This window comes from Streptopelia decaocto, assembly GCF_964273445.1.
Source record: "Streptopelia decaocto genome assembly, chromosome: 10".
In the NCBI taxonomy this organism is placed as follows: Eukaryota; Metazoa; Chordata; class Aves; order Columbiformes; family Columbidae; genus Streptopelia; species Streptopelia decaocto.
In genome coordinates, this window is record NC_138665.1 from 18,176,005 (window position 1) to 18,196,429 (window position 20,425).

Sequence of the window (20,425 nt, forward strand, 5' to 3'; positions counted from 1 at the left end):
TATGCACTGATAATTGCAAGGTTTTTAAATGAGTGATGGGAAGGAAGGCAAAAGTAACACGCGTCTAAAATGTGTGCAAGGCAATATTAGGGCTATACACTATGTTTTTCCTGTGTCTGCCATTAGTGAATATTTTGCCAGAACAAAAGCTGAGGTGGGTGGATAAGGACTTGTAGTGTCAGGCTCTTACCGGCATGGTAGCTGATGTCCTTCTGGAGCTGTACTGAGCTAAAAAGCAAGGAGCAGGCAGAGCATCCAGGAAGAGCATCGGGCCAGGGTGTTGTGGGGTGACCAGGGGTAGCTAAATGTAGAATTGTGGCACAACACATGACCCAGCCTGGCCTTGTGACCCTTCTTTTCCTCCATTCAGCTGTGGTGGGGGTAGCCAGATACACATTGCTGCACATACATGATTTATGTTATCTCCAGGTGTTTCCTTGCTGCTCTCTCTGCATGGGATTTCAGCTCTAATATCTGTGTGTAGAAACCCTTGGTAGCACTTGAATAGCTCACCTGCCCCCTTTATCCTGGGGCACCCTCCGCTAGCTGAGAAATGCTGTTTGGGTGGTGGAGTTTGGCTTTCTACCCAGCACCTCCTTCAGTGTTGGAAGGAGCTGCCTGAGGCTGCGTCATGTTGGTGCCTATTGAGTGGGGATATTCAGAGGTCAAATTTGGCTGGCGACAGCATCTTGTCTTGGTTTCTGCAGGCTGTGATTGAAGCGAGCCCTCATTTATGGCTTTGGGGGCTCCCACTGGCTGGCTGTGCCTGGCTGAATCTTGTGTGTGCCGGAGAGACATCACGACAAGCTGTATTTATACAGGCTGTTGCTTGGCAGTGCTGTTCCAAGGTGCATCAACATAATGAGATACATAAAAGGGGAAGACAGTTAAATGTGCAATAACATCATAATAAAAGTAAAACCGAGCATTAATGAAAAATCTGAGCACACTAAGTGCAGTACAGTCAAACACTCCCACTACCTTGGGCCTCAGTGCCCAAACTTAATAAGGATTTCTGGCAGTGTCATTACCAGAATTAAATGAGGGACTAACTGTCCAGAAAAAAGATGTTTGGAAAAAATAGGTCTTGAGAGTATGCAAGTGGCTCCGCTGTGTGTGTCCCCAAGGCAGCATAGCTAGTGGGGGAAGCTGGGAGCTGCTGCAAGGGGAGGGCAGTGACTGAGTACGAGGTGGAGGAGGAAGCGATGGGTGAAAGAAGTAGTGTGGTCATTTTGGAAGTGGATCTATGCACTTGCTGAAAGGTGCTGAAGCACATGGGCAGCTGCTGGATGTGCTGTGAAAGGGGGGTGAGGGCTTGTGTGTGTATGTACATGCTTGGCTCTGAGCCCATGCTGCGGCTTCCCCAGCGCCAGCAGTGCTGCAGGGGATGCTGCTGCTTTTGGTCCCTCGAGGGGTCTCTGGGACTTCAAATGCAGAACCCCAGAAATACCCACTGCTGGCTAACATGGATGAACTGCTGGGAAAAACTGAACTAAGCGGATTGCTTTCCTCCTAGTAAATAAAATCTCTTTTCTCTTCTTCCCCCCTGTGCCCACCCTGGCAGGTTTCGGAGGCTCGCTTGCTGGTCGCTGCGTGCTGAGGCCATGGCACTGAGGCTCCTGGGAACGGGGTCGCCCTCTCTTGTTAGCCTTGGGATCCTAGTCCTGGTTTTGGCTCTCCCTGCTGATGCTGGGTAAGGTGGTGAGTGCTGAGGCTCTTGCCCAAGGCTGCAGTCCTCTTGCTGTGCTTAAATATCCCGGGTCCAGTACCTGTGTGAAGTAGTCCAGGGCAAAGCACTAAAAAGTGTCTCTGCTGTGTTTGACCCTCCCCCTGTCCCCATCACTTTCACCCAGGGACTATTCAGTCCCTCATGGCTGAGCTGACTGATTACATTAGCGTTATTTGAGGTGCTCTCACCAAGGACAGTTGTCAGCATTTTTTGCAACAAAACCAATTTTCGGATTTGGCCTCTGCACAATTCACTCTGGCTTGGATGAATTTTAACCTGGAAGAGAGATTCCCCCACGCCCTAAATTTTTTAATACTCTTTTAAAGAAAATAAAATGAAACTACTTCTGCTCTCTGGCTGTTTATAGTATAATGGCCCACAAGTAGCACACCTGATCTGCTGTAGCCTGGTGGGGGCTCTGGGCAGCTGCTCACCCTCCACCTGGGTCAGCGTCCCTGGGTGCGCAGGCTCTGGCTGCCCCGGCACAGACAGCACTGCCACCAGTCTCACCATCCCAGCCTCTGGGAGCTGTTGGGAAAAAGACAAAAGCCTGTTAGTCTGTGCCAGGCTGTGCAGCCCTCCTGTGCATCCCACCAGAGCCTCTGCTGAGGTTTGGTGAGCTCAGAGAGCCCTTTGAGGACGGGAGGCAGAGGAACCCCCAGCACAGCCTGCCAGCCCTGGAGAGGGAGGAGTTCTGCGCAGAGGGAGAGAAATGCAAATAATACATGACATCATGAAAAATTTAGAAAAGCCGTTAGAGTGCCAGGTACGGACACCGAAATGCTGTCTAGTGAGTTACAAGTCCAGTAGCGATCAAGGATTTTCATGCATGAAAAGCTGCCAGCACAGCTCCCCCTGCTTCCCTCACACACCCCTCTGCACGCAGCTGTTCGCCCACACTCCTACCCTGTCCTGCCCACACTGCTTTGTCTGCTTGGATCTAATTTTGCATAAGCAAATGCATCCCTGGAATGTCTTGACATGTAGATGCTGACCCTTATATCGATGTAACTGGCTGCTGTCCCTGCCTGCATAGGCACAGGCAGCCCCGGGCACTGGCCCCTCCTCTGTCCCCATCCTCGTGCCATCTGCAGGGGGGGTGTTTGGCCCCCTGTGCCCGCAGCCCTGCCCCTGCCTGCCCCACCCTTGCCCTTGTGCTTCCCATCATGTCCTCACTGATGCCATTGCTCCCTCGCCGCCTGCCGTGCGGGTATCGCTCTGGTCCGCAGGAGGGTTTGTTTCCTAAATTGCGTACAAGGGGAGCCTCGTTGGGAGGTTAGTGTGGCGATGTGGCAGCCAGCTCTTCAGAGAGCTTGTGCGCAGGGATGGGTGGTGAGGTAATGACTTTTCCTCAAGCCTATCCTAATTAAATTTGCTCTAAGCCTCTGCCTTGCCTGCCTAAAGGCTTTTAATTATTTTAAAACCATGATCCCAATACCTCTTTGCCGTTCCTTAGAGTTCTTCACTGGGGCTTTGAGAGAGATAAATGAGACCTGGGTTTATACCTTGCTAAAGAGCAGCTTTACCTTTATGTTAAGGGTAGCTGAGCCAGCCCAGACCTCGGCTGGACTGGAGAATTAGCCCAAATCAGGTGCCAGACAGAGGTGCTGCCATCTCCCCGCTGTATGCATCGTTCTTTCTCCAGTGCCTCCTGAGCGAATCCCACGCTGCTCACATTGAAGTCAAACCCTCAAATGTCAGACTAAGTAAAACGGCTTTGAAATTTGTAAACTCATTTTTCCCATCACTGCTGAGCCTCCGCCAGGAGTTCCTTCACAAAAATCTGTCCTCTTGCTCTTTATGTTATGGGTAATTTTTAAAGATAGCTTATAAAACATTAATGAATGAGCTTTCATGAGCGTGCTAGCTATTCATAAGTTATAGATGGTTATATACCCATCAGCAGACACTGGTACAGATTGCTTTTAACATGACATCCATTGAAAGCTAGTACAATTGAAACCTTGCTAATTACAGTAGGCATTTGTTAAATTCCTCAAAATTCCAGTTACTGCAGGGAGTTCAGCTATTTCAAATATTTCACGTCCAGATGAAGAGCCCAAACCAGCGTTTTGATTTGAATGGCAAGTCTTGAAGGCTGTGATGCAGTTTGTAACATCAGTGGTGTTTTGATGTTTTGGATCTGACAGGTTGCATTAGGGCTGGGACAGGTGTTTTCCTGACCATTCCTCACCCCACATACATTATGGCAAGTGCAGTTTAAGCCCTTTATTACCCTCATTGGGCTCGTGGATGGCTGAGCTTCCTGGCTTGACCACTTCTCCCATGATAGCTGGTGTTGGTTTGCTAAAAACCAGAGGTCAAACAGCCTTGTGAGAAATGGGATCTGATCCCTGGAGAAGATAACCTCAAACACTTGAAATGCAATTTCCTGGAGTGTTTGGCCATTGATGCCGACGCAGACTAATGTCAAAATTGCCCAAAATGGAATATTTCAATTAGCTGCAGCATACTGAATAGTATTGATTCAGCCTGACACTAAAAATACCCATACCCTGTTCTGAATTTTTCCTCTTTTGCTAGAAAATACATTTTGCTCTTTTGTCTTACAGAAATAGGGTTTTCTGTTGGGTGCACATTTTGATAGAAAACTCCAAGGCAGCTCTGCTACTTGTCACCCTAGTCACCTTTCACAGAGTATTTACAAATGGACCAGCATTGTCTGGGTAACTAGTCTAACCAGCTGGGATGCAGCAGGATTGAGCTTTGAACTCCTTAAATAATAATCCTCTTTTTTTTTTTTTTTTTTTCGTTTCTCCAATTACTGATGTGTGCTTAAACCAGTGTCTGCACACATTGACTGGAGCAAGAGAAAATGAGGCTGGGGAGGAGAAGGAAAGGGGCAGAAGTGTTAGAAAGCAGCACTTTAGGGGTTTCTCTAGAGTGGGACCCTGCTTCAGAGGGTCATAAGTGCCCTCCCTGGAAATTGCACCCAGGTCTTGCCCTGCCAGTGCCTCTCTGGTTTGCTGCATTCATGGTCCTCATCTGGGTAGTGCTTCCCAGTCACCGATCTCTCCCATGTTGCTACTGAGGATCCCTCTGCTCCAGCAGCCTCTTCTGCCCCTGCCTGGGCTTCCTCAGCCATCCCGCTGCCTGTCTGTGCCTCTTAATCTTTTGGGGTTTTTTTGCCTCATTGGTGTCTCTTTTATTTCCTCTTCCATCTTCCTTGCAATCTCTGCATCTCTATAGATTTTTCTTCAGCTTTTCTGTCACTTAATCTTCTGCCTTTCCGTTTGTTTTGGTCCTAACAGCTCTTTCTGGTGGGGAAAGCTGTGCTTGGAGCCACAGCACTGGTACTCTGTGTCGTCTGAAATCTCTTTTAGAGACAGGCAGTTTCAGAAGGATTTGCAAGCTTCTTTTCTGTTGATTGAAAGGGAGACACAACATGCAAATGTATTATTTGAACCCCTTGGGCTTGCAAAACTGCATTGAAGATTTTGTTTGGTGAGAGAAGCTTTGAGAAATTTACTGCTTATTTTATTCCACCTGGGGCAGAAAATGCCCTCAGGAAATCATCTTATTTGGGGGCTTCCAGGCTTCTTGCATTAAGCATAGATAGGAACGTGAAAACTCATTTGGTTTTATAAACATGGAAAGTTCAACAAACCACAGAAATGGTTCACAAGGAGTTTTAATGATGGACTCCGGCTTCAAGCCTGCTTTACTGAATTCCTACTTTCCTGCCTCTCTTCCCGGGAGCAAAGAAGAAATGGCTTGATATGGTAAATAACTGGTACCACTTCTTTCATGCTGCCTGTAAGGACATACTGACACTTGAGTAACTGAGGTTCCCACAGCCCCTGTTCATAAAATGACCCTTCTTAGGGCAAGTGAGGGATGCCAGGGCAGGGGAAGGGTCCCTGAAAAAACAGGGCTCCTACCCATGGTGCTGCTGGCCCTGAGGATGGAAAGGTGGGGAGGGGGCAGTGGGGAGATGACGTCTCAGCTTCCATGGTAAAAGCTGCAGTGGCGGAAGCCAGAGGGAGGTTGATGTCCAGTGGGGAGTCCTGCAAGCACATAATCTTATCAATAAGCATGTCCCATCCTGCAGTTCAGGGTCCACTGCAGCGCAGGCTGGAGCATAAACCAACCTCCCTTCATTTCCAGTAACTGTTCAGAGCAGTTTCCTTCTCTGATTTTTTTCCTCTTTTCTTTCCCCCGTGTGCCAGGCTTTCTCAGAAGCATGTTTCGGATGTCGTCGATGACAGCAAAGATAACATCACCATTTTCACCCGCATCCTGGACAGGCTGTTGGATGGGTATGACAACCGCCTGAGACCCGGACTTGGAGGTCAGTTGTGTGGAGAGACGTTTGCTATAGCAGTTGTAGCTTTAGAAATGAGAGGATGCACAAATGACTTTTTAATGAGTCTGATGCAGTAAGGAGTGGGGGCTGGTTCAGTGCCGGCATCAGTCTGTCACTGGTTTCCCCATTTTGAGTCTGTACTACCTTCTTGTTTGACATTTTGTGAGAAGCGGCGCAAGCCTCTGACTGTTGTGCTCTTCTGTGACATTACATTGATAGGCCTGTAGATGGAGCAAATATGATTAAACTTATTTCTGCTACTTTTTGAGGCATTACTCTTTCAGAAATGATGGTACTACCAGTTTGCAGGACCTTCAGCTCATGCTGGTGTTGCTTTTTGGTCAGTGGGCTTTGTGGAGAAGGCAGACATGAGCTTTCTCGATCAGATGAGCGAGACATAGGCCTGTGTGTCTTCTTGGTGCTCTGTTACCAACAGGCATTGCGGTGGGAGAGATGATGACCTCTCTCATGTCCAAGGGGCCATTGAGGTGATATACCTGCTTAGCTCTGAGCTCTCCTGCTTGGCTGCAAACATGCTGCTCGACCGCAATTTCCACCCAAAGCTGGAGTCACTGTGTGCTCCCCCATTCCCTGGAGGTCCTGCTGCCAAGGGAGGCTGGGAATGAGCTTTCCTCAGCTCCTGCATGTTGTTGGGGGCTCAGGTGCTAGCCTAGAATTGCACCCTCTGCCCCTCAGAGCAGCCTCATTGTTTCTTGCCAGCCTCATGTCCACCTCTGTGCCGTGGCCCTCTGCCTTGAACCTGTCCAGGAGTACTTTGACACCAAGCAGAGACCATGCAAAATCTGGGGAAGAAGGATTTCTCCAGTGAGCATCCTCCCTTCTGATGGGCTGCCATGCTGCAGGACCCAGGCAGGAAAGGGTTACTGTGTCTACATAAGCCATCCATCAGTTTTATTGCTTTTGTTACTTGTTTCTTTCCCCCAGAATTAACTGTGTTCCCACTAATAGCTTTGCTTCCTGAAGTCTCCCCTATGGCTGTATTGATTTAACTGAAACGAGTTCTGAAAGGGAACTAAGAGGGCATTTATGTTCACCGTAGGCTCCGTTGCAGACAACCCCATGCAAAGTATTAACAAGAGGACTCCCAGGAGTCCCTTGCTGGGGAAGTTAAAACCTTTCTTGGAACATCTCTGCTCTGTTGCTTTAGATCCTTTAATAACGTGCTTAACATAATAAATTGCGTTTGCCTGAACCAGACATTGCATTTTTAAAGACTGCTTTCACCTCTGATTTCCACTTATGGGTCCTCTTGTGGACCCAGACGGGAGGTTCTGACAAAGGCTACAGGTTTTGGGGGCTCTTGGCTGTCAGTGAGTATGGGGCAGCCTGGTGAGCTAGACTCTCCCCACTTTTAGCTGGACCTGTTTTCCCCTGGTCTGGGCTTTTATTCCTTGGAGGTCTGTCAGGACTCCCATCAGAAAGACCTTTCCAGCTGGTGGCCAGAGAAGCAGAAATGATCCTGCTGCAGAACCCAGACTTAGGGGTTAATCAAATAGTCTGGGATGGCACTCAGCAAGAGATGGGCTCCTCCTGTCCAAGGTTATGTGAGATCTGTGGAAGGGATTACTTTGCTTCAAATTAGGAGCTGTGGGGCTGGGTGACTCAGTGACTTACAAGGTGCATCGCTTTTCCTGTGAGACAGCATTGGGTAGTCTCTGTAGACCCAGCACTGTCTCTCCCCATTTCCCTCAGGAATATCTTCCACTTGCTTTTCTAGAGATGTCAGGCAAGAGCATCCATTAGCACCATGCAGTCCTAGTTTGGTGTCCATGGAAAGGTCAGACATCATCATATTTTGCCCACACATATGTCAATAGAAAGATGGACTGGCCTAAATTGTGGATAACTGTGAAGCAGGACATGCTGGCTCCCTTCTTGGCCTTGGTTTCCCTGCTCTGTATGAGACAGATCCCCTTGAAAACCATGAGCAGGAATAGAAAGGGCTGAGCAGGGTTCAGGGCTGCAAAACCTCTGGGGTTGCTCAGTGCTGTGTTCCCTGTCCCTTGTGTTCAGTAGAGCTGTCTCCTTCTGCGCCGGGAACTGAGCAATGTTTGTTTAAGCTATGGGAAAAGAGACTGTGTAAGCAACAGAGTGTTGATGTGGCGACTTCTCCCCTTAAGATAGCCTCTTTGTATTTATTTTCCTATCCCCTCTGTTTTCACCATCTGCTGCCACCCACTCTAATAGCTCCCATGCCAGAGCTCCTCTTCCTACCAGGATGCTACAGACACAAACTGAAGTAAACCAGCGTTGAGGCTGCTCGGGAGTGCCTGGTGCTGCAGAGCTGGTATCCAGGTGAGGGTGGCCCTGTGCCCCGTCCTGTGCCTTGCTGCTGCTCCTGTCCCCAGGAGGTGGCTCAGGACAGCAAGGAGTCTTTGCAGTCTTCATGGCACTTAGAGGTTTGTGAGTGTGCTCCAGGCTAGCTTGGAAGAGGTAAAGTGGGGGAAAAGTAGCTGTCAGACCCCTTTTTCTGCAGGAACAGCCCATAGCACTGGGGACGTGACCGTCAGTGTCGCAGGGAAGTCTTTGTGGCTGGTAGGAGGTTTCTCTCTGTCTCTGCCAGGTGGGTTGGGGCTGGCTTGCTCTTGGGGACAGAGCCGAGTCTTCTGTTTTGCCCCGCGACTACTGAAATACAGTCTGGGCTTGGAGAAGGAGTAGCTGCATAAATAGATTATGTTATAGGAATCAGAGTGATGGAGAAGAAAAAGGAACTGTCAACAGACAACCTGCGTTTCCCCTGGGAAAACATAGGGCAGATTGGTTATTAAGTCAGAAGAGGAACAGAAATGGACCCCAAGGGGATGGAGACATCTGTTGTCATGGCCAGTCTTGCAGGATAAGAAAATCTCCCACTGAGAGAGTTTCTATGGACAGCACTGGCCTCCACTCCCAGTCTGCAGCTGTGCAGTCATGCAGATCTTCTGCCCAGCCCCACAGGGGCTGCAGCGAGGGACATCCATTTATAGCTCTGAAATTGTCTTTGCTGGGGTTCCCCGCAGAGCTGGCTCCAGTTTAAAACCTGGAGCTTGCCTTGGCTGCAAGAATCAGAGAGGAGATGTGGCCAGAAGGAAGTGGTATAACTGGCTGACAAAGGGAGAGACATCATATACCTAAAAAGAAGAAATGATTGAAGAGTGGGATGTGAGTGATAAGGCCCATGAGTGCTCCTTCAAGAATGACTGATGCAAAATCATACGTTGTATATCCTTGTGCTGCTTATTGTGAAGAGTGATTGAAGTTTTGCAGCCCTTACATGGCCAGTGTGATGCCCAGCATGGTTGCCATGAAAGGGGATGCGGTGGTTGGGTTGTCTGAGGTTCAGTGATGGTCTCTGGGCAGCTGTACCTCCTGCAGCCTTATTTCCTAACTGATGAAGTCTGGGTCCATTGTGCTGCAACCAAAACACAACCGTCTTGTGTGAATACCTGGAGAGGGTTAGGAGGGAAGGTTTCCAGATGCGTCTCAGCCTTTTCCTTCCTTACAGCCTTGAGAATCCTTTTAACAGATTTTGGCAATACAAAGCTATTGGGGAGGACCTTACTGCCCTGGGAGGAGGCATGTGGGGCCTTTCCGTAGCTGTTTGCAAAACAGGGTAGGGATTTTTTCCAGCTCAGCAGAGACTGCCTGCTTCACGGGGGCTGGGCTGTGTCTCAGTTGCTATTTGGTGTAAGGATTTGGAATCCAGAGGGCATCTGGAGCAGTGATGGATAATGTCTCTGTATCAGGTGATCAGGGAAAGCCTGTGTCCAGAAAATTGTTGGCCTTTTCCAGGGATATCAAGGAGGAAAAGATTTTTCCCCAAGGAAGAGAAGGAGAGAGTAAGCTGTTCAATTTTCTAAAAGATGGGCTGTAAACTTTCTAGATAAGCCAGTTTCTTCAATTGCAATTAAAAAGTAATTTGTACCCTGTTAAGCAGCTGGGCTAGGATCGATCGGTGTTATCCCTCCTGGGTGCAGCATCATTTACAAGGTAACTCACAGTATTTCCTCAAAGTTTCTACCGCGTGTCTCTGAAGTCCCTAAACAGCTGACTCGGCCCCACTGAGGAAGCGGTGGCTGATGCTGCTGGTCTGTGTCTGTGTGATGTGAGCATGGGGTTTACTGGGACCAGCAAACACAAGCAACTGGATTAAAGCAATGCTATTCCCTAGGCAGAGCAAGGCACTTGGCCCCTTTGTTTTCATCTCCCATGGGGACAGGCCATTCCTTGTCCTCAGGATTGGCAGCGAGTGGGTCCCATCCAGGCAGCAGGGAAGCCCCAGTTTGTACAACCACAACCTAGTATATCTGGAGAGTGAAAGCAACCCAGGCTTGTGGCTGCCTCTTCTTCCTCATCTCCTTTGGGTTGCTCTTTATTGTGTGGTGTCAGCATCTCCCTGGCCACGCTGGGCTCAGTGCAGATCTCCTTGGGCTTGAGCAGGTTTTGGTACAGTCAGGCTTTTCTTCTCACAGTACGATCAAATCAGGGATGCCCAACATGGGCCTGCGGTGCCTTTTATCTGGCCTTACTATGTCAGCTCTGCCCTGCTAATGGTTTTGATCTGTAGCCACCTGTTAATATTTATCCTGCTGATGCATTCCCTTTATTCTTTTATAAGTGAAGCGCACCTCAGTTGAAGATTTTCTTTGCCTCTTCTTTCTGCGGTGCAGTGTTTCTTTCTGCTTTTTTTAATGATGGTGTATTTTGACAGGATGGCTTCTGAGCAAGTAAGAAACATCTGTATCCCTGTCTTGCCACCTGTATTTCACTGATTGAAGTGCTGATGGCCAAGAGGTTTTGGACTTAGGTTCAGAGCAGCTCCTTTTAGGTTGAGACATTCCTGTGAGATGCTTGGTATGTTGTGCCTCAGCGCATCTGTCATTTTGTCCTGACCTCCTGCAGGTAAGGGCTTGTATGTTATTATGTAAGCATTAGGCAGAGGGGCTGAAATAGAATAATTAAATTCTAGAACTGCCTTCTTTCAAAAGTAGTGTTCTTCAAACTGTAACAATGAGCTCTTATTTGGCTGGCAAGATCCAAGAAAAAAGTCTGTTTGCAGTGAGAGTCACCTAGTAGAAATTGTTCTACTGGTGGACACTGATAAATTGTCCAGATTTAAGTTTAGAGAACTTTTACTTCCTAAAATCTGGATGAAATGTTGAAAATGCTGGGCAGAGGGGTAGAGGGAGGACTGCTCTTCATCCTTTGGCAGAAGCATCAGGCGCTGCCCATCGCTGTGGGGACACCTGAGCAGCGGTGGCGGAGTCCTGCCGTGGTGCATCCCATGTCCCGTTGCAGCAGACCTGGTCCCCAGGTGTCCAGGGAGGATGGTTTGATCTGGCCTTGAGCTCTTCTGCAGTTTTTTTCACCTGTGCATGATTAAGTTGCCTACAGTTTGTCATAAACTTCATCTAGATCTACTGTTTGTGCAAGAGAAACATTAGGTGACAAATCTAGTAGTCTTTTGTGGCTTGTTATAATTTCTAGGGTTTCAAGACTCTGTTCATTCTGTTTTTCTATCTTAATGTTCCACCTCTCCCAACTTCTCATCTCTTCTCTCTGATCTGACATCATGCCCTGTATTGATTACTCCAGGGAGGAATTTGATCCTTTCTTAGAAAAAAATCCATGTTTGATCTCAGATTTTTGTCTTTGTCTGAGATTTCTTGATGAGTTTTAATTTGAAGCTGAGGTATTGCCCGAACAGCATTTTCTTCTATAATATTTACCTTTCTGGGCAACGGGGACCCTGCTCTCTCTTGTCAAACTTCTGAAGTGAAGATCTATGAACAAATTTAAAAAAGGTTGTCTTCCCCTTGTGTGCAGCTCTCCAAAGGCAGCTTTGCTGTGGATTTGCACAGCCCCGATGCTCTCCTCTCTCATGCAGAAATCCCAGTTGTGCTGCTGTTTAAACCCACGGTGTACAGGGAAATGGAGCTCTGTGTGAAAATGATGCACACATCAGAAGGCAAGTGAGGAATACGGGCTTGACAGCTATGCCTAAGGGTGAAAGTCTTCTCTTAAATAAGTTATGAATTTGCTTAGGGCAACAAGCCTGTATCAAAGCTTTGGGGATATCACAAACACTCCGGAGGGGTTAAAAACCCATGGTGAAATGAGATTCATATCTTTTGGTGTGAAATGGCATCTGATCTTCAGGTCATCCTGAGGTCTTTTGGGGTCACACAAGAATCACAGAATGTTAGGGATTAGAAGGGACCTCAAAACCTCATCCAGTGCAATCCCCCATGGAGCAGGAACACGGAGATGAGGTTACACAGGAAGGTGTTCAGGCGGGTTTGAATGTCTCTGGAGTAGGAGACTCCACAACCTCCCTGGGCAGGCTTGTCCAGTGTTCTGATACCCTCACTGAGAAGAAGTTTCTTCTCAAATTTAAGTGGAACCTCTTGTGTTCCAGTTTGAACCCATTACCCCTTGTTCTATCATTGGTTGTCATTGAGAAGAGCCTGGCTCCGTCCTCCTGACACTCCCCCTTTATATATTTGTAAACATTAATAAGGTCACCCCTCAGTCTCCTCTTCTCCAGCTCCAGAACCCCAGCTCCCTCAGCCTTTCCTCACACGGGAGATGCTCCACTCCCTTCAGCATCTTCGTGGCTGCGCTGGACTCTCTCCAGCAGTTCCCTGTCCTTCTGGAACCGAGGGGCCACAGCTGGACACAATATTCCAGGTGTTGTCTCACCAGGTCAGAGTAGAGAGGGAGGAGAACCTCTCTGATCTACTGACCACCCCCCTTGTAATACACCCCAGGATGCCATTGGCCTTCTTGGCCACAAGGGCACAGTGCTGGCTCATGGTCATCCTGCTGTCCACCAGGATCCCCATGTCCCTTTCCCCTACACTGCTCACTGGGTCATCTCGCAGCTGCCTGTGCCATGGGAGGGAGTGGGCCACCATGACAGGTCCCTGCCCAGCCACCCTCTCCATGGGGCAGCGCGGCCAAAGCCGGTCACCAGTGACGAGGCTGTCCCTGAGCTGTGCGCTCCTGGGCTCTCCAGAGAGGCTGTAACCCACCCCCACGCTGCCAGGGTTGTGGAGGGGAAGGTGTTTCTCATGCTGCTTTGGATGCCTTTATTTAGATGGTACCTTCATTTGCTATCTACAGTTCCAATAAGGAGCCTGCCCCAAGCTGCTAACCCCTTCATGCATCCACATGTGTAGGCAAGAAGTAAGATTTTTCCCAAATGGTGTGAAATTTTTCTAGGGAAGTGAATCTATTTGGGGGAATTTTTACCCTAGGAAGTTGTATTGGAATAACATCTCAAAGCTTTGGTGCTGGATCAAACACCTGCGGTGAAGGGGTGCGAACATTGGGCCATGCCCGAGGGGAAGCTGCTGGGTGCATGTTGGAGACAGGATGATGCTATTTGTTTATAATGACTTTGGAAGAGGGGAGCTGATGTTTAAGTGTGTTGAACATGTGTTAGATGGTTTTAAGAACATTAGTAGATGATGTTATAGATGGCTATAAACTGCTTGCAAGGATATCTTTATTGATCTGTTGGACTGTAGTAGCTACTAATTTATTAGAATTTCTATTCGTTTAGTCCCACGTAAATGATTTATGATGTGTCTTTGATATGGATTGTGAAATAAGGGATTTTTTGTTTTTTTCTATTGGGTATTATAGCGTTTAAAAACAACTTTAATCGGTTTGTTCTGGGAAGCTGTTGGTAAAACCAACTGGTCAAATATCGCAGAAACAGCAGTCATTTTATTCGTTGAGCTGGAGGATAAAATGTTTGCAGCAGTTTGTGTACCTATACAGAGGCACTGATTGTGTCTGATGAGCCAAAGTCATTGATCATGTTGGTGGTGACTCTCAGCCTGGTTCCATCTGGAAGAAGCAATCAAATCACATCTACCTGGGCCCCCGTGGTGGGGGGATTAATGCAGCTGATTCAGACCTGTTAGCTTGTTAATGTTCTTTCATTTATTTAAAGGTTATTGTTTGATTAAATAAAAATATCAGAGCGTTCATGAGGCTCTGTAAGATGCATGGGGCTTTGCAGAGTGAGTTGCTGCAAGATGATAATGCTAAACCAGGCAGGGTCCCTTAACCAAGTACTGTCAAAAGTCTGAGGGAAATTCTCATGCTGGCGCAGAAAGTGGCAAAACTCTCACTGAGTCTGGTCAGGCAGGAGTTTTGTGTAATTATTTCTTTGTCTATGTGTACCAACCTGTAGCTTGCTTTAAAAATCTGCCTCTGAAGGACATACAGCTCATGTTTATTAAAAAAAAAGTCTTGATGGAGTACTGGCAATTGTAAGCACACAGTATAGCCTAGAGAGAGGTTTTAATCTGCAATTTACATTGTGAGAAAAGGACAGCCTGTTCACTTTACCTTCTGGAACAACATAATTCAAACCAAAGTGCTGAGAACAACAGGCATGAAAAAAGCATATGATTTATTTCCTCCCCCCCTCCCAACCCAAACCTGATGGAAAATCCTATTGATGGCAAAGTTCAGCCTGAATTAGTGAATGGAATGATTCATGACTGGAGCGAAATAAATTGTGTCTGAAAATTCAAGACACTATTTCAACCTTGCAAAAGTCATTTCAGCTATTTCACGTGCCTCTTTTTTTGGAAGGATCAGTTTTGATACAAGAAACTTTGGCAAGGAAAGGATCTGATGAGCATTAAAAAACAAAACAAAACAAAAAACAACCCAAAACCCAGCAATTTGGCTTACTGCACCCACTTGAATTCTTACTGAGGAACTTGTTTGTACTCGTACAGGCCAGATCAGATTTTTGCAGTCCTGCATTCCTACTTACTTCCTTGAAGACATGTCTCCTGGAGAGCTGTCAGTGTCACTTTAGCCAGTTAAGGTCACTGTCCTGCCAAAAATGAGGGTGCAAACTCTTCTTTCCACAAGTCGTGTTTTCTGTAAAGGGTCTGCGCACATGTGGGAATTGAATTACAGGGTTTTGTGCTTGTAAGATTAGAGCTCTTCCCTATGGAGAGATGTACTTGGTCTCGCCTGAGAACTTGGAAAAGGCTTTTCCTAGAAAAGGGCCCTGTCTGCTCGTGTGAGGAAGGGTTAAAGAACAAAAGCATGAAACCTCCTTTCTTCTTTCCTGATCAATCTAGCCACCACTATGAGAGAAGCTTTCTGATAGCTTCTCCTTTTTTCATGTAACGTTAATACCATTAAGTCCACTTTGGCAAGGAAAGTGATGTATAATTAATTTGCAAATGAGGAAAGTGGATGTGATTGTTATACAAAAGAGAAGGTCTTAAACTGCAGAAGACATCGCCTGGGCATGGCCGTGCTGCAGATGGGACTTTTCTTCTCTGGCTGGGCAGGAGTCCCTTGACCTGCATCCCCCTCCCAGCCATTGTGTTGGGACCCTGAGGTCCCAGGCTGGGCTGGTGTCCTCATGTGTCCCCCTCTGTGCTCACTTCTTCAATGGGTCCCATTTTTCTGCCAGCCAGAAAAAGAACCGAATCTAACAAATAAGGGTGGAACCAGGTGGGGCAGGGGTAAGGTTAGGAGGACACAAGTGCTTCTGAATACCTGTGGAGCAAGTTGGTTGAGCCAGGTGAAAGTATCTTTGAACCTCTGTCTCCTTCCACTGTTCTTTTTTCCCTTTTTTTTTAAAGCCTTGGCTTTATTAGAATTATTATTATTTTGATGCAGAAGGCATTAAAAAGGAAAAAGGAAAAAAAACCTCAAACCCTATCCGGACTGATTTGTTCCCAGAAAGATGTTTAATTTTGTATGTATAATTGAAAGGGGCTAAATATAGCTATATTAATATTTATGGGCCTTATGTTCGAGTCAATACAAGAGTTGCTGTTCAAGGCAATTAAGCTTTACCTTTTCACATCTAGGATTTCAGCATTTGGAGATTACATTAGTTGTGTGACCCGCATCCAAGAGAGAAGAAACTAAAAGCATGCCATCATCTGTCAAATATGATACCCTGGATTTAATATTGTTTGCTGACAGGCAGTTTGTCTCCAGGAAGGGTGATCTCTCAGAAGCAGGATTGCTGTCTTAATAGGGGAGAAATTGGACAAACCAATAGGCTCAGAAGCTTGCAGAACTGTCCCCACAGCCAATGTGAAGTTTTGGGAGGAACTAGACTATCTCATAGCATCATAAAGTGGGCATTGCCCACCTCTGCCGTGTCAGGAGCTGCTGGGGGATGGGGTGGAAGTGATTATGGTGGCACTTCATGGAATCCATTCGTCTTCATGCCACCTCCACCCATGAGCAGGGACATGGGAAATGCAACTGTTGGTAGCCCATGCACGGAGGTGCAGGGGCAGGGAGGGCTGTTTGAATCCTATTCCTGGGCTGTCTGTGTGTGTCTGTGGGACTCGTCACAGCCTTCATGTCATTAAAGCACGGGGAAAGCAAATCCTGTTCAGAGATCTGAGCTGCTGTAGGGAGCATGTGCGCAGGGAATTAGGTCGAGGCTGTAATGATGAAAACAAGTCAGTTTGCGTTAATAACAAAGGCAAAATGATAATGCGCTTGATTTCTGAAGCACTGCCTTTCAAGAGAAGGGTATCACTAGGATAACATGACAAGAGCCCTGGCAGTGGTTGAATTGCCCTGCATTGCTGCTTTTTGGAAGCTGCAGTTCCTCGCTGCTCCAGTTAACAAAGAAGCTGTTAGACGCTGTAAAAATATCTCACTGATAAGGACTGTCTGAAATCCTGCCTTTCAACTAAATTTGATCAACGCGTCAGATTTTTCCCTTTCTTCCCCCTGGACTCTAATAACTGCCTTTAAGAAGGAGGGCTGCAGTAAGGAGCCTCGGTCACAGCTGCTCTGCAGCCTGCTCGGGGAGCGAGGGGTTAACCTGCCCTCTCTAGGGCAGATACTCCCAGCAAGGGCTGCAGAGGTTGTTCCAGCTTGGTCCTCATCCCTTTTTCTCACGCACCCCATAAATTTGAAGCGTTGTGTGGGTGTGTTTCAGTTCTTTCACTGGCGCATTGTGTATTTTGGTAGCTGGAAGCCTTTTAACCCCCTTCACTAAGCATCAGGGGAATGTGTTTTCCGATGGCTTTCATTAGCTTTTGCTGTTGGAGCACAATAGCTGCTTAAACAGGGAGGGGAAAGCAGGAATCAAATGGCACACCCGCAGAGGTAGAACTGGTGTCCACGCTCCTCGTGTTTGGAAATGAGTTTTCAACTCCAAATGGCCCTCATCAATTCAGCCTTGGCTTTGGGGATTCACATCAGGTGACGCTGACCCCAGCAGACCAGTATTTCCCATTATGGAGGACAATATCCTTGCCAAAAGGTGTTGGCTTAATAGCAAAGGATTGTTCCTTGGCGTGTCTGAGAGCAAGCCAGCGCAGGGCTGAGTCCCACCTTGTTTCTATTCCCAAACAAGGGCAAGTCAAGCTGTATATTAAGGAACAAGGAAATTTCACCAGTTAAATTTAAAAAACTCATTTAGCTAAAGCAGCACAAGCCCCCATGAATATTTATCTGATGTTATGGAAGCATGTGGACTCCCACCTACTTTATTAAATTGATTTTCAATAAAAATGCCAGTGGAAGACGTTTGATTAATGGCTGGTGGGATGGTACAATTAATGCGAAGTCTGGAGTCAGCAAGAAGTGTCCCCTGAGCCTGTGCGTCCCTGCTGGTGGCTGGGCTAAGAAAATGTTTCTAAACTTCTCCAGGGGAAAACGATGTTTATCCATGTCATTTCCACAACGGGGTGAACAGGAGCTGCTGTTTGGCTGGTGCTTGGTTTTGCTGAGGATCGCTGTCCCGACCTTGAAGCTGGTGTGTGGCTTTTGCTCCCAGTGCTTTGCCTTTTCCTCTGCTTTTCACACCTCTACGAGCAGGCTGCACCTGAGGATTAAGCCCAGCAGCCAGCATCAGTGGTCGTGTCGGGTTTGAGTGAGGTTCCCTGGGCCTTTGCATTTAAACATGCCTGCGATTAGCAACATCAGCCTCCGGATCCGTTTAGCTCCTGCCAATTTACCTGCTTGGATTTGTCTCCTGAAGGAAGGCAATTTGAAGCTGTAATGTTACAGCTCTATTAGAGAGCTGTAGCGCGGTTTCCCGCAGGGACCCCCACTAGGGCTGGTGCTGCCTCTTTCCGATGAGCTGTCGGGAGCTTGGGTGGGAGATCCTGAGTGTGGTGCAGGTTGGGGTCACGGACGCTGTGGTGCCGGGGGTCCTGCTAAGCTGGGGAGCCTGGAGATCCCTGGAGGGCAGTGGGGCTGGGAGCTGCCTGTGCAGCCTGAAATAGAAACTCTCCCTGGGGTTCTTGTTTCTTTGGAAGCTGCTGTGGGTGGGATGTTGCATCTCACTTTCTCCACAGAGGGTACCACGAGGTTGTGAACGGCTGCAATGGGAGTGCCTGAGTGGCACCAGATAACCGAAACCTGGCTCATGAATTCTTCCCCCATCCAGTGTGGGAGCCCCACACACAGGCTCCTGATGTGTTCACCCTTTCCCAGAGGGCGTATGGTGTCCAGCAGGTTTGGCCGGATGGCACAGGGAGAGCAGCCAGGAGCAGAGATGGTGGACATGCTCCTGATGCTGCCCTCCAAGGCTGAGAAGCTCTTGTAATGGTCTCTGTCTTGCAGAACTTTGGGTTTGTGTCTGCTTGCAAATGCATAACAAGGCCCATGGTGGCTCTCTGCCTGCATGAGAAGAGGGGGTCCCCAGGCAGTACCCGTGCCAGCAGGCAGTGAATGGGTGCAGATATTCTCAGCATGTGCTGAACTGGCTGGGCACTCCCCTGCTGCACTTCCATTACTGGGGAGCTGGGCTGAGTAAGACTGGGCATGGGGGAGAGTGATGGGAACACAAAGGAATAAAATAAAGTTAAAATAAAATAAAAAGGGAGCAGGTGTTGGCTAATATGTATGTGGCAGGAAAAGAGAAGAGAGTTCTCGTTGAAAACAGAAGCTGAGAAAAGGCAGATTGGCAGCCAGCATATTTCTGGAGACAGCTTTCTCCTCTGTAGGCTATGAGTCGCCTAAGAAACGTGTCAATAAAGCACACTTGCAGGCACTGTCTCTAATAAATGTATATTTAAGAGAGACATTTCTTCAAAACTTCTGCTAGGAGATGTCTAATTCTGAAGGGATGGCATGAAAAATGGCACCTCCAGTGGAAGCAGGGAGTTGCCATGGGAACTGGAACGCTTTGAACGCACTTTGCTGAAACAAGAAGACATTCGCCCCAGCAAAGGAAATTAAAAATTACATCTGGAGGTATCTGCCCTCTGCTTGTCTCTGATGGAAGTATTGGAGTATTATGCAGCGTATCATAGTTTATGTAGTGGGCAGAAATGGAAATTTTGGAAATTTTGGAAACAACTCTCTGTTTAACCTTGCAAGTCTGGGGCAGCAAACAGGAGGAGCTATTTTCATGTGACAGAGGTGGACTCCCTGTCCGTGCTGCCCAACGCATTTCTTGGTGCGCAGAGGTACCACAGGGAGCTGGGGGAGCCCAGGCGGTGAGGAGAGCTCAAGGTGCTGTACAACAGGACTCTGGAATTAGAGGAAATGTTAAATTGACCACTGCAAGGCAACGTGAATTAAATAAGTTTATTTGTACCAAGTATTGGCACTGCTGCAAACTGAATGAGCGGAAGCTGTGCAGCCCAGTGACTCGTACGTGTTGGGGGAGAGACGGCTTGGGGAGACCTTGGCTCTGTGCACAGTTCGGGGATCATGCAGGCGAAGACCATATTGGGATGCGTAGGGAAGGGAAAGCATTTATCTGTGCTCCCCTGAGGTGGTGGTGGAGGATGCCAGGAGCATCACCAGAGGCACACCATGCAGGAGCTGATTGAGTTCTCCCACTGAAGGAAATGCCAACCAGGAGCTAGAGGATAAGAAAACCAGAGTGCAAATTACCATGTTGCTCCCTGCTATGGTTTTCTCATATCTTTGTCTCAATAACTGGCATTGCCTTCAGGAGACAGGCTTGAGAATTAGATGCACTCTTCCTCTTAGCTATACAGCAAGCCCCAGGAGCCACTTGTTTTTTTTGCACACTACAGTCCACCATGTGGTCTGGCAACACTCAGCCTGCAGAGCAACCTGGAACAAGAAATGGTAAAGGCGTGGGAAGGCAGGGCTGAGGCTCACGGGCACATGGGGACACTGAGGCACAGCAGAGCGACATTGCATGCTTAGTGCCATAGTGCAGATTGGCACCAGTGGCGGGACTGGAGCTCAGAGCTCTGCCTGCAAACCCCGCGCACTTGACTGAGACGTCTTGTTCTTTCTCCCTCTGCAATTACAAAAATAATGCAGTGTCGCTCATTTGATTTTTCGTGCCTTTCCCTGCTTGCTCTTTGGCTTTCCAATCTTGCCAGTTGTTTTCTGTGTATCAATGATTATCAGGTTAG

General features: G+C 47.8%; 1 protein-coding gene across 1 annotated transcript in view; it reads left to right on the forward strand.

Moving 5' to 3' along the window:
* Positions 1 to 1,589: 1,589 nt before the first annotated feature.
* GABRA3 (gamma-aminobutyric acid type A receptor subunit alpha3) overlaps positions 1,590 to 20,425 on the forward strand; it is a gene marked incomplete at its 3' end in the record, with an annotated part of 60,587 nt that continues 41,751 nt past the window's right edge. The window contains exons 1-2 of the mRNA XM_082061740.1: positions 1,590 to 1,693; positions 5,920 to 6,041. Coding sequence (XP_081917866.1) covers positions 1,605 to 1,693; positions 5,920 to 6,041 — 211 coding nt within the window. The 5' untranslated portion in view covers positions 1,590 to 1,604. The remainder of the gene's footprint in view (positions 1,694 to 5,919; positions 6,042 to 20,425) is intronic.